Source organism: Leguminivora glycinivorella, chromosome 19 (genome assembly GCF_023078275.1).
Source record: "Leguminivora glycinivorella isolate SPB_JAAS2020 chromosome 19, LegGlyc_1.1, whole genome shotgun sequence".
Lineage (NCBI taxonomy): Eukaryota > Metazoa > Arthropoda > Insecta > Lepidoptera > Tortricidae > Leguminivora > Leguminivora glycinivorella.
This window is the reverse complement of record NC_062989.1, coordinates 12,278,794-12,292,631: the sequence shown is the minus strand read 5'-3', so window position 1 is coordinate 12,292,631 and position 13,838 is coordinate 12,278,794. Positions and strand designations below refer to the sequence as shown.

The 13,838-nt window shown below is 37.4% G+C and overlaps 2 protein-coding genes across 3 annotated transcripts; one reads left to right on the top strand and one right to left on the bottom strand.

The window, feature by feature from the left end:
- The first annotated feature begins 56 nt into the window (after positions 1 to 56).
- Positions 57 to 2,284, top strand: LOC125236616 (actin-related protein 2/3 complex subunit 4-like). The gene has a single exon (XM_048143482.1). It carries the CDS (start codon positions 304 to 306, stop codon positions 808 to 810), a length of 507 nt encoding a protein of 168 aa, XP_047999439.1. The 5' UTR covers positions 57 to 303; the 3' UTR covers positions 811 to 2,284.
- Positions 2,285 to 6,829: 4,545 nt separating this feature from the next.
- LOC125236667 (ubiquitin fusion degradation protein 1 homolog) lies at positions 6,830 to 13,638 on the bottom strand. 2 transcript variants are annotated; one of them, XM_048143561.1, is made up of 7 exons: positions 13,518 to 13,638; positions 13,324 to 13,438; positions 12,751 to 12,905; positions 11,527 to 11,656; positions 10,389 to 10,531; positions 9,527 to 9,730; positions 6,830 to 8,427 (listed from the first exon to the last, which is right to left on the bottom strand). In XM_048143561.1, exons 1-7 carry the CDS (start codon positions 13,518 to 13,520, stop codon positions 8,272 to 8,274), a joined length of 906 nt encoding a protein of 301 aa, XP_047999518.1. In that variant the 5' UTR covers positions 13,521 to 13,638; the 3' UTR covers positions 6,830 to 8,271. The 2 variants fall into 2 exon arrangements, with proteins under 2 accessions (XP_047999518.1, XP_047999517.1); XM_048143560.1 differs by having other exon boundaries at positions 13,324 to 13,444; positions 13,518 to 13,625.
- Positions 13,639 to 13,838: the final 200 nt, after the last annotated feature.

The following is a 13,838-nucleotide window of genomic DNA, read 5'->3' as shown; positions in this document are numbered from 1 at the left end:
CACTTTTAGATTTATATATTATTAAGAAAGTCCATGTGTGTACTACAGACCTAAATTAGTCTTAAATTACTAGAATTCACTGTTAAAAAATACAGTGACAAACAATGTTAGCTGTCATTTGGCGCTAGTGCTGCGTGAAATACCGTTAGAGTGAAGGAGATGTATATAGTGCTTATTTATGACAAATATTTACGATTTCGTCAAGGGGGGTGAGTCAAAGCTGTCAGATTGTCAGAATATAAAGATAAAAGTTTAGCTTTAATTTAGGTGTGGTACACTGCCAATTTTAGTGAAAATACAGCAATGTCGGCTACTCTGAAACCATATCTAACGGCCGTGCGCCATACGCTAACTGCCGCGATGTGCTTAGAGCATTTCTCATCGCAGGTTGTGGAGCGATACAACAAACCAGAGGTCGAGGTTAGAACGAGTAAAGAACTCTTGCTGAATCCCGTCGTCATATCTCGTAATGCCAACGAGAAAGTGCTGATAGAGTCTTCCATAAACTCTATTAGAGTGAGTATTATGATCAAACAGGCTGATGAGATCGAAAAGATCTTGTGTAAGAAGTTCATGCGTTTCATGATGATGCGAGCAGAGAACTTCATCGTTTTGAGGCGGAAACCGGTCGACGGCTACAACATCAGCTTCCTGATTACGAATTTCCACACGGAACAGATGTTCAAGCACAAATTAGTGGATTTCGTTATATATTTCATGGAAGAAATTGATAAGGAAATCAGTGAAATGAAATTGGCCGTTAACGCTCGGGCGCGTATTTGTTCCGAGGAGTTTTTGAAGCGCTTCTAGTTGTATTATACCAGTATAGAGTATGATGAGGCTGCCAGAGCCCCAAGCTTAGTTCCCACCCTTCAACTCCTTTAAGCTCAAATGTGGGTGAGGCATGGGCCTTATTGTGGTGCACTTGGTACTTGATTATTTAGTGACTGATGTGATTCTTAATTTATATTCGTAATTATGTTACATGACAAGCAAAGCTCTGTGGGTATTTTGATAATGTTTGGTAGTCCAAGGGCTGTTGAAAGATAGAATGATGTTATTCCGTTGCTTAGGGCTGATACATACAGATGAAGATCAATCGAACTGCAACTCTAGCAGCAGTCAGTATGTATCAACCTTTATAATCATCCTGTTACTTTGCTTGGTAAGTATAAAAGTACACCATATATGTAGGCCTCTAAAAACTGTTCAGAATTTTGTCACATTTTAGTTTAAAAGCTACTATAAGTTAGCTATAAAAGCATGCCAAAATGGGGAATATAATGTTTTATCTTTTCCTTTTTCCTGGTTGTCATAATATGTTATAATATATGTTTATTACCAGTGAGGCCCATAACTTATTGGACTAACTTGTTTCATTATTGAAGCAACAAAGGCAAAAAAGAAGTGGCACCACCATTTCAGTATTTATTTTTATACTTAAATATACTTATCAACTTTGATGTAGCAAATAATTATCTTCACCAACTTAATTTGCTATCATATTACTTTCCTTGAGTTATTTGGCAGTGTGGTTTAGCTTAAGTAAGCTTACCTACTCCTCAGAAACGAATGGAAAATCATTTAATTACCTTAAAGTAACATGAAATTGTATACTAATCTAAACACAATCATTTAAATGTTTTTTTTAAGGAAAAAGGAATCCCCCCTCCCCTCCCCCCTCTCTGATCTCCAAAGTTTACCAATTTTCTTAACCATCTAAGACTTATAGCATATTAAATTAAACTTTGATCTCTTCTTTATGTCCCACAGAGTTTTGCTTAATATATACTCCCTTATTACTCATTTTTTTCTCTTTTTTTTACAAATATAAGTGAAATCAACAGGTATTTAACATAGGTTTAGCCAATGTTTATAATAATTGTATGAATTTTATAAAAAATAATTTTATTCAGTAATTTGCTTTCCAAACTATGTGATGGTACTCATTCCTAACATAAGGCATTTTGTAGGATTTTAATTGTATATTATGTTAGCAAATTATGTGTCTATGTCTAAATTAATAGCTACATAAAAATTACAAGAGTTTTTAAACCTTTGACCACAATGTCAACTAATATGCACAACTTCAGGCCAAGCTCAACCATAGCGCATGTTACCAAGGTTCACAATCACATGCTGTAAGTTTGCCAGATATACAGGGTGGTCCAAACCTTGACGTCAAGAATTTTTGTTTAGATTCCGCACATCATGGGCTATCAGAATATACCCCATGTATAATAGCCGATTTTATGTAGTTTACGAGTTACGAATTTTTGATTTTTTTTTCCTTAAAAATTAAAAAAAAAACTTGTTTCTTTTTGCATAATTATCACTACAAACAAAGCATTTACTGAAAAAAAACCTTCCTCACTTTGATGCCAGTCCGAAAAAAATACCAATTTCAAAGTTTTACGTTCGTATTCGTAATTTCGTACGTATAAGTGACCGGCCACATCTAAGAGACGCATGTCCTGAGGTGCGGAACGGACGTCCGCGCCACGCCGCCTGAATGTAATTCAAAAAACGTCTCCTCAGTACATTTTGTATAGGAAGGACGTAAGACGCGCCCCAGGCGGCGTGGCGCGCGCCGCGGTACTTGGCGGCGCGTCTTACGTCATTCCTATACAAAATGTACTGAAGAGACGTTTTTTGAATGTGTGCGTGTGGATTGAGAATTACATTCAGGCGGCGTGGCGCGGACGTCCGTTGCGCGCCCCGAGACACGCGACGCTTAGATGTGGCCGGTCCCTAAGAGTGGTCAAGGTGCTCAGAAATATCTGAACACGCCTCTATTGTCAATGCTATTAGACATTTTCAAATATTTTTGTGAGATATCTGATGGTGACTACATACACAACAATATGAATGGTGTTCAAAGGGTTAAGAAACTTCTTGTATGTATTATAATTTTATGAAATAAACTTTAAGGCCAGTTATTTTGATAACTTTGGTCTTGTCACATGCACTAACATTTTTAAAAGAATATTTTTAGTTTAGGAAATAACTGCATGTCAGTCAACCACACTATTAGTTCAATTTCTGTATCTTGTCACTTTAACATTGTTTGAAATGTCAAACGATTAAAAGCGGCAAGGTACACAAATGGTCACTTATTTATGATGGTGACTGTTCAAGGCATAAACATAGTTCTATACAGATATAGCACATATTTGCTTCAGGTTTTGCATATTTTATGTGAACACATGGTCAACTTAAGCTGAAAATATGAAAACAATATTTTATAGCAATAAACTAATCGATTTTAAGAATAACTTTTCGATGCTAAGTTTTATAATTTAAAAATATACTATGACGTCTATGACTATATGTTGATTATTTAGTTTTGTTATTAATTTGTAATATAACGGTCAGAAAGCTAGTGGTAAGTTTCATTTCATTTAAATAGTTTTATCATGTATTGTCTTAACTTGGAGATTAATAAAACAAGTTATGTATTTGTAACTATTTCTTTTACACCATTTTCCTATGACTGCTTGCAACCATTTTCCTGGTGTGGTGGCTAAAATTATTATATTAAATAATTAAAGCTAATTGTATGAATATTGTTACTGTTTGGAAACAGGAAAAAACATAATAAGTAAATTCATTGTTGTGTTTTTGTTGGTAATCTCTGAGGCGCATTTAGCGCCATCTGTGGCGTATAGTACATGCTTTTAAACTTTTCATTAGCAGAAACGTCTGCAATCAATGCCACTAGGCTTAGAATAAAAGTAAAAGTGGAAAATTTCTGCCTTAGGTGTCTGGATCGATACTGTTCAACAAGGAAATATTGATGCGGAGTACAATAACAATGTTACTTATCAACCCAGAAAATAAATAACCACAGAATCATCAATGTCACTATGGTGAAATAGGCCACAGCACTCTGCCACCTGAGTCACCAAGACTTCAACCAAGCCAGCGAAATGTTTTACCCCAGACAGACATTTTTCACTTTTATAGTTATTTGTTATACAAGGGGGCAAAGTTGTATTTTAACGCCGAGTGTGGAATTTAAAAACGAGCAAGTGAAAGGAGTCTATAGTTGAACCACGAGCGAAGCGAGTGGTTCGAGAATAGAATCCTGAACTTGCGAGTTTTTTAAAACACGAGAAGTAAAATACATATTTGCACCCGAGTGTAACACAAAACTTTTCCCCTCACTATAGCGAGGAAACTACAACGCAAAAAATGCGTTTATCACTGCTTCCAGTAGTTCCACAGGTGGTAAATCATCTTTATTACTAGATTCACCTGCTTTTATCAATTTTAAAGCAGTTAATTTGACTTTATTCAAGGTCAAATTACTTTACCCACTAGTGGATAAAATGCGTTTTTACCCGCTGGTATTAAAGGACAAAACACGTGTTTCCGAGCTAGTGAGGGGAAAAATTTATTATAAGCCTAGTACATACTTTGTCATACTTCACCTTAAAATGAAAAACTTTTGGCCCAAAGTAGAGATCACATGTATTTTTATTTTACAGAATCTTTCAATACAATACAGCCATACATTAATAAGCTTATGCATAACCCTTTCAACGTATGTATAAAATCTACTTAGGAACGGCCACACAGCATGTATGACAAATTATTTCTATCACTATTATTTTTCGATAAATATAACGCAAACATGGAATGGTAATAATATTGCCAAAAAGGATAGTTCAAGAAATAATGTTCCCACACATGTTACTATTGGCCTTTTATACATTAAACGTGGATGGATCCCATGTTTTCTCCATTCATATGACTATGACACCAGTGGCCATGTCATTGATATCATAGTTGTTTAAGTCACTTGTCATATATGCGTGCACTTACGCACTTATATACTTGTTATAACGTGACAGATATGGTGAAAAATGCCCTGCAGAGAGCTTTTCATGTCTACATTTCTAGAACTTAGTGCCGGTACAGATATACTGCTATTTGTATGGAAAGGAGGTGGCAATGTGCAGTCAAATACTATATAAACTTTAGAGTTAATACGTGCAGCTTCTGACGTTTCCCATACAATTGAGCGGCAAGAATTTTATATATATCTCTGGATAGTGCGTGCCGACCAATGAGTTGAAGCCAGGTTCATTCACCTTTACTCCTATGTTCTATCTCATTCCAACACTGTGATGTATTGCCAGATAAGTTAATAAAAAAAACGTATAAAACATTCTTCAATCAAATTGACTTACTTTTCTTTGTATTATACAAAAAAAAAACTCAATCAAAAACCTTATTTCTCCGGTATTTACCTCCTGCGTACTATGGGAACACTAATAATAAAAAAATATGCCCGATATGTCAGAATTGTCAAAATTCATTCACCGATTCAGAGATTTATTTTGCAAAATAAACGTTTTTCGACGATTTACTTAAGTTCTGAGCTATATATTGCATAGTGAACCATTGTGGAAGTAAATGGAAACCGAAATCCGACGTAAAATTTCACAAGTAAGTACTTATTTTACCAAAATGTTCATAAACCTCACTGGCAATAAATTTTCTTCTATTTTGCTTGTAATCTTGGTTACTTCTTATCATTATATTGTTTTCATTGTCTCAAATTATATCAAAATTCCCACGAATAGGTTTAGAACGATAAATATGACCTTTAAAGAAAAATAATGCTATGTGTGGTTTTACGACTAGGGTGACCAATCTTTTTCTTGCATGGTATTTACTCTTATTGAATGGAGCTAAATCTATCAACTTGGTACGGTTTCTATGTTCATAGTTCATATCACAGTATAATAATACCAACTTTATATAATTTATGTCTTTACAATTAACATGAATAATATTAAACTTTTCAGTGTTCCAAAAGATGAAGGAAGGAGGCAGCATTGGCTGTTGGCTGTCGATTGTACCGATAAAAGGAAATGTTTCAGAGCGTTCGACAATTTGCAGATTTGCACTTTAAGCCTGAAGATTATGACACAGAAAGAAATTTAGAAATTTTACCTGTCCTAACTACTGGGATTTCCCCCACATTGTTAATTACCACACCGGGGGTTGATAGCTACTGGGATTAGTTTTCCCAGTAGTTACTACCAAAATATTATTGTGATGGTTTAAAGTGACCAAAACACTAAAATATATATTCCATTGCATGCTTTAATAAACACAGGTGTCAGTTAGTAAAAGACAAATACTTATGTAACTCCGTATAGACAGATAAAGTCTAAGAAAAAAACGTACCTCAAAACCATACAGAAAAAGGTACGGTGAGCTAGATGGCGATACACCTTTGGGGTAGGTACGCTCAGATAGATGGCGCTAATATTAATATTTGACATTTTAACACATATCAATATCATATCAAGCTGAGAATATTGTCAAAACGGAGGTTCAAAGGTTTTAAGCCTGTGTCGAGAGATGTAATACGTCAAATTCCGCGGGATATCCCTAATGTATGCTTAATCATGGACACCCTAAAGAAAGAGATGCAAGACCGGCGTGACGTAATTCAAGGTCAAATTTTCTGGCTTCAAAGTAATGTTCGGCGTGCAATATCCAGTATGTATATAAGATTCTTGTTGAGCGGCAACAATTTTACTAGCGCCACCTAGCGGTTCGAGTTGATCAAAGTAGTTGTTCAGACTTTTATTTTAGTAAATTAAAATAGAAAATGCTATTACTTGATCTACTTTAACATTTTTAGACGGAATAAAACAAAAAAATAAGAATTTGTAATTTTTTTAAATTTTATGCTGTATGAAACTAAACTATTTTGATCAACTCATACCGCTAGGAGCGCTAGTGTGCATGTTGCCAACTTTGGCACCGAGCTGCACGTATTAACTCGTAGAGTTTACATAGTATTTGGTGCAGTTAACATATTATAAACAGCAGTCTGTACCTGCCCTAAGAACAATAGCTACCTTGAGACACGGTGCTATTTTAATAGTCCCGATTGAATGAAGACTAGTAATCCTGGGGGACCATTAGAACATAAATTTCTTATTGCACCTGCATGTTTTGAAACAAGAAAGAGATGCATATATTTGTCACTCACTCTTTCCCATAGTTGCGTCTCAAAATTTGCAGCAATAACGTGTACATTGTCATTGTCAGTGTAGCTTTTAGTGTCTTGACCTCCAGAGGTTTTATCATTTATCGCGCGACCATACTTGCCTGCCTGAATTATAGAGATAGGTACAGAAACTTTTGAGTTCATGATAGCTAACCTGAACCTGCAGGTTCAATTGGTTCAAGTTTAGGAACCTTTTTATGAAGAAGATAATCGTGTCTTAAAATTTTTGTCTCTTGTTATTTAGCATTAGCTTACGTCTACTCTACGTCTATTCACGGCTTGATCCAATCAGATCTTTGCTTCATCAGACTGCAATGGGGCGTAAGCCCCTCTCCATTATGCCATTGCAATGTGACGAAACCTTCAGCCACCTTAACTAGTCCCACCAAAACGAGTAAGCTTTGACCTATCGGCGGTAGAAACGAACAAAAGATAGTCGCTCCCGTGTAAATAAAAGAGAGAGCGAGCTATTTATAGTTCATCGCTCGGTGACGAACTTATAACTCGCGCTATCGTCGCGTCTCTCCATCTTTTGTTCGTTTCTATTGCCGATAGCTCGTCGCTTACTTGCTTTCGGTGGCAGCAGCGCCTAACACAAAGACCGCGCACGCTCTGACCGTACACACTCGACGCCAAACGCCTTTTTTTTTACTTAGGGCCTTATCACACTTGCGATTTGCGGGCGATTTGAAAGCGAAGCGAAGGCGCAGCGAGTTCGCCGCGAGTGCGCAGCGTGTTCGCCGCGATATCCCTTGCAAGTGTTTGAATCTTCCGACGGTGCCATTATTGTTGCTTGTCCATTTGTCCACATTCGTAGATAATAAACTACTACAAATATCGACTTAAACTAAAGTGGATAGAAATTAATTTTGCTGATGAATACAGCATGACGTCTCGACTCTAGACGCGGCGAACTTTTCGTTTCGCTTTCAAATCGCCCGCAAATCGCAAGTGTGATAAGGCCCTTAAAGGCTGATACATACTCCATCTTGTCCGTGAATTTCACGCTGATGTTTCAATGGGCATACAAGACGCAGTTGGTTTTCTATTCGTTTGTATCAGTCCCTATAATTATAAGTATTGGCAAAAATAGAGTAGAAATGGGACATTTTTTTTTTTCATAGTAACACTTACTTTTTTTATACAAAAGTGACGGTGGCGCCCGTATTATTTCTATTCTTTTTTCCCAGGCTGTATGGTCAGCGGTAGCGTGGCTTTGTCTGCAGCGTAAAACATTAGTTGGACTTGGCAGTGCGTAGCGTGAAGCCCTCTCCTTTGAAGGCCTCGAAGGGTTGTATGGGCGTCTCCTCGCGCGCGCTGGACGGGCGCGTGCGGATGAACCGGATGGTTCCGATCTCGTACTCGTAGTCCGGGATGCCACGGACGTAGGGCTGGAAGGAATTATAATATATTTATATTATAGGACATTCTTACGCAAGGAGGATGATAATTCTTACGCAGATTGACTGAGTCCCACGGTAAGCTCAAGACTTAAGATATAAAGATGTTCTGAAAATACACATGAAGAGGTGCAAACTTGAGCCCTCTGACTGAGAGCGGAAGGCAGCGCAGCGGCCCGAATGGCGACGTCTCGTTCATGATAGAGTAAAGGACTTTGAAACTGAACGCCTCGTTGAACTCGACCGGAAACGAGATAGGTGGTGTGCTGACGTGCCCAAAATGTGCTCGAAAATTTAGCCATAAGATAGGGTACGCGAGCCACGTAAAGGCACACCAGAGAGTGGAACAGCTACACTCTCTTTCTTGAAATTGTCTGTTCCAGAACACACAGCCGCTGTGGCCGAAACCGGCCATGACAGCATCATCAAGCTCAAGAAGGCTTGTGTTGCGGGTAGGTCAGACAACGATATATCTAAGCGCACGGCAGTGCGCAGGCCAAGTTCCAGCAAGAGGCCGCGCGCATGCCGTGCACTATTTACACGAACCGTTTCAACCCACTTTTGTCCCCCCTGTAGCTCAGGACCTATTTCAAGTACTTACAGAAGTAAAATTATACCTATACGTAATCATATACTAGTACTCAAGCAGTATGCCAAATTTCATAGATATAGCTTCAGTAGAGCCTGAAATATGACCTTGTGAAAACAGCTAATTTTGGCACTGACTGACTCACTCACTCACTGACCGGTAATCAAAACCTTTCGGCCACTTCCAATTGTCCTAGACCAAGAAAAAAAAAAGAAATTTAAGAAATCGGTCAAGCGCGAGTAGGCCCAATTTAATATCGAATTTTTAATAAAAATATTTATGAACCAGGTGTTATATTATAATATAATAAGTGTATAAAATTAGAGTCAATAGAGACAGTGTCGACTTGTCGCCGCGGCTCAGAATCGCTCTCACTGAGTAGTTCCTTGCCATCTAGCCTGTTCCTTAAAGGACACCACACCGAGGCGCTAGATTTAGGGATGAGGGCGGTGGTATATTGTTCCATCACCGCCCAGCTCCTTATGTATAGTAAACTCTTACCTGTCGACTTGTAGCCGCTGGCTCAGAATCACTCTCACTGACTAGCTTCTTCTTCTTGCCATCCAGCCTGTTCCCTTCTCCCTTGAAAGGCACGAAGCCGCTTGGTTCAGGCATCAGGGCAGCAGGATCCTGTTCGGCCTCGCTTTGTGCTTCATGGCTTGTACGCTCCTCTTCCTTGTAGCCGACGGGAGATTCAAATTCCACCTGTTAGGACAAAAGAGAGTTTGTATCGTTATTTCTCCTACATAGAAAGACTATAAACGGTGTCACATAAGGAAACCGAATAATATTAACAGCCTATTCCTCATCATATTAGAAGAGTAAAATGTCATATAAACCTTTCTGGATTTTGCCTACTTTCAGAGTTATAAGCATTAAAAAAATAACAATCACTTATTATTTCTCAGAATAAAATGCTATTTTGATGGGGGTTGTGCCATTACCGGTAAATAACTAGTAACTCATTGCAAAAAAGGATTTATTTTTAGAAAAAAATGTGAATTTTTGTTTTAAGTGCCAGTTTTACCAGTAAAATTTACTTTTTATGCAAAAATACATCCAAAAAACTAATTTAAAAAATTTTTTTTGGCTTTGCTTTGATGTCATATAACATTTTATCTTCATTTTGCCTTCAAAAGTGCTTAGTTAAAATCTTTCGGTTCCCTCATGTTACACGGTGTATTTCCCCGTCATAAGGCTTACGAAAGGTAAATACTTACCAGTGGCGTAGCGTCGATACAACTCGATTCCCAACGGGTTCCCTGAAATTCTGCAGTACCTGTTGAAGACCATACAAAACAGATCCCAAAAACCCCTCCGGCTTTACCAACAAAAACTTTCACGCGCCGCCACTGATACTTACGTTCATATCACACTCTATGATGATGACAGCATTTCCAGGTTTGGTTTCCAGCACACACAGCTCGTACACTTTGGAGTTGTACTTGATGGCGATGACGTCACCGGTCGTCAGGCATGAGAAGTTACGTAGGCAGTTCTCCAGTACTAAAAAACAAATTTGTGATTAAGGTACAGCGGAGAAAATCTCGACTGGGGGGCAATTGTGACTAATCCATTTTTTCCATTATTACACTATGATGTAGAGTTCTACATGTATTCACTGAACACGCCTACCATATATAACCGATGGACACTCTATTTAATAATGCAAACATTGTAAAACATGGAAAAAATGGACCAGTTACATTTGCCCCGCTGTATCTTAAATATTTCATATATAATAGATTATTTAGTCAGGGCAATTGGGATTGCGAGATGAAGGTGCCTCATCAACACAATTTCGTTATGATACTACATAATTATTAAATGTAGTAAGAGTACACAATACAATGCATTATAAAATTAGTGATGTGAGGAGGTCAAACTTTGGCTACTGTTGTTAGAAGCCAAAGGGCTCGCAAGGTGGACAGAGTTCCTTCAGAGAGGCTCTAGGGAATCTTGAGTGAAATAAAAATGTATGAAATGGAAAAAGTTCAGAGAGTTATTATTGGGCGAGGATCTGCATGAGCTCCAGGATGAAGGAGAAACTGCAGAGGAATGGATCCAGTGGCGAAAACTCATGTTGGAGGCCATGACACGCTTTGAGTTGCTGCACCAGAGAAGTAAGGTTTGTTATTCAGTTTCAAAAACATCTTGATGAAATGAGAAAATAGTCTTCATAGACATTATTAGGATATATATTGATTTAAACTAACACGATCTTCACTCATATTATTAAATTAAAACGGGACTTAACGTAAGTTTTACGCGATTAAGTCCCGTTTTAATTTAATAATATTATTAGAATATACTGATATACCCTACTAAGAATTTGAAGCTGATGGTTCAATTCTAGAACCCAAAGACCCTACAACCTCCCCTTCTCTGGATCGGCGCTTGAACCTAGTGTGCATTGAATGCTTCATACATGAACTAGAGCTACCTCATTAGGATCGTCTGTGCAAAGTTGCCCGGTGGAGATCTGGAGATGTCATATTTACCTGCTTTAGGATTGCTTATGTCTAAGAAGTCTTCGGAAAGAGGTTTGAACTTGGAGAATGTGGCCACAGGCAGGGAGACACTCTCTATCTGGAGCAGGGTTCCCTCCTCCATCACCAGATTGGCCATCATCTGGAAATAAACATCTTATTATCTACTAGCTTTTGCCCGCGGCTTCACTCGCGTTAGAAAGAGACAAAAAGTAGCCTATGTCACTCTCCATTCCTTCAACTATCTCCACTTAAAAAAAACACGACAATTCGTCACTCTGTTTTGCCGTGAAGGACGGACAAACAAACAGACACACACACTTTCCCATTTATAATATTAGTAAGTAATTTGGATTACAGATAATTGTGCATTATAAATTTTAGACATATAAAGAGTAATTTCCACTTCAGGAGAAAGTAATAGAAAATATGTTTCCAAAGCCAAATGTTTTACACATTTGAGAGAAAATAACCATTTTGTGTAAAATAGCCCTTATAATATATTGTGAAATCTATTGATTTATTTCGAGTAAGCAAGCTCCTAGTGAAGCTAATACTTTATTGCTTTACACTACTAGGCAGGGTTGGCAGTTACCAAGGCCCATTATTTACCTATATGTATGTGTAAGCCAAATAATTCAGACTTACAAATAACAGACCTTGCCCAATTAAAGTTCTTCCACAGAATATATAATAGTACAAGTACAGAAGGCCCACTGCTTTGATGTTCACGAAATGCCGCCTTTTTAAATACCTACAAAATTCTAACAAAGAAACGAGCCGCACGTGCGCGGCGTCCGGTGATAGGGTTACCAATGGATTCAAACGAATTAATACTCACATAAAATGTTATACTATTATATTCAACTCTTGGGTACTTTCTAGGTATATATACTATATTTATATATTTTTGTTAAAGTTCCAACATCACAAGCCTTATTAAACTTTTCCGTGGGACTTAATCAGTAGTAGATCTGTGTAAGAATGTCTTATGGTGTTTATTTTATTCAATATGTCTATTTAACTAAGTATTATTAGCCATTCCACACGCGCAGATTGCTTAAAAATACATCGCGACGTAAAGTAACAATAGAAAGAGCGAACATGCATTCCGTGAGAATGCGCGCCACCCCTGAGTAGGCCGCGAACTCGCGGCCGCCCGGATGTACTTGTAGCGTGGCGATAGACTCGCGGAGTGAGCCGCCCCTGGTTCTTCATAAATAATATTCAACATACCCAGTGTGGCAAGTACACTTTCCCTTCATCTGCCACAAACTCCAGCACTCCACAGTGAGTGGACCTCTTGGACTTCTTGTTGGTCAGTTTGAAGATCATGGGGTACTCTATGTTCAACCTTGTTAGCTGCTCCAGTGCTGACGGAGGCATGATTACTGGAAACATTCCAATTAGAATCTTATTTATATCACTTGCTACTTCCATAGTTGAATATCATTAAAAATATTATTAATTTGCTGATAATGTTCCTAGAAAAATAATTTGTAAGTTAGAGCATCTTTTTAAGTGTGTTACCCTGTAATAAATCATTTTATTTTATTTTAAATGCTTGGGGTGTACATTATTCTGGGTACAGTTTGTTAAGACAACGTTTTTGTTTATTTGTTTATTAGGATCACCAACAGAAGATACAATATACATACTATTAATTACAGACACATTCACGTTTTCATGATAGTCATGTACAAAATTTGTAAAATCAATGATGTGAAAGAAAAACTAAGGGCAGAAAGATAAGGACTAAGATATATTCGAAATAACGCTATTGTAACCAAATTTAAAGTATTTGCTAACTTTTGCCTCCTCTCTCAACATCCTGTCTCTCGTTTCCTGGCAGCATGGACACTGAGAAGCATCTGTAAGACATGTTGAAGGGCCGCGATATTTCATGGAACATGTTGAATCCAAACTGAAACTATAAAGTGTATGTTAAACAATTTATGAATCACATCCCACATTCTATCGAATGAAACCACTATAATTCCTACCATTTTGATATTTTTATCAGGTTTATTTAACACAAACAAAGAAATTTTAATTTATTGCAAAATCATGCACACAATCTAGCAGCAGAAAATAAAAACATAGATTTGACAGTTGACAGCTGATGTCAGATGTGACACAAAGAAAAAGAGATCATTGGCAGACTGAAAAAATATCCAGCAGAAAAATTGCAAAGCAAAATCTTTCATCGAAATCTAATAAATCCTTGAAAATATAAACCTTATATGTCGTAAGGGAAACTCGTTAACCTTTGTATTTAACTTTATGTTTTAAGTAAAAGCTACACTTCTTGATTTCTTTTTGTT

Bases quoted from the DNA above. Each gene is read 5' to 3' on its own strand.
- LOC125236667 (XM_048143560.1), bottom strand. The intron at 11,657-12,750 runs GTATGTTGAATA...GTTTATTTCCAG, and splicing joins AAGTGTACTTGCCACACTGG to ATGATGGCCAATCTGGTGAT. The intron at 9,731-10,388 runs GTAAGTATCAGT...TTGTCCTAACAG, and splicing joins TCATAGAGTGTGATATGAAC to GTGGAATTTGAATCTCCCGT.
- LOC125236616 (XM_048143482.1), top strand. From the start codon at position 304: ATGTCGGCTACTCTGAAACCATATCTAACGGCCGTGCGCCATACGCTA.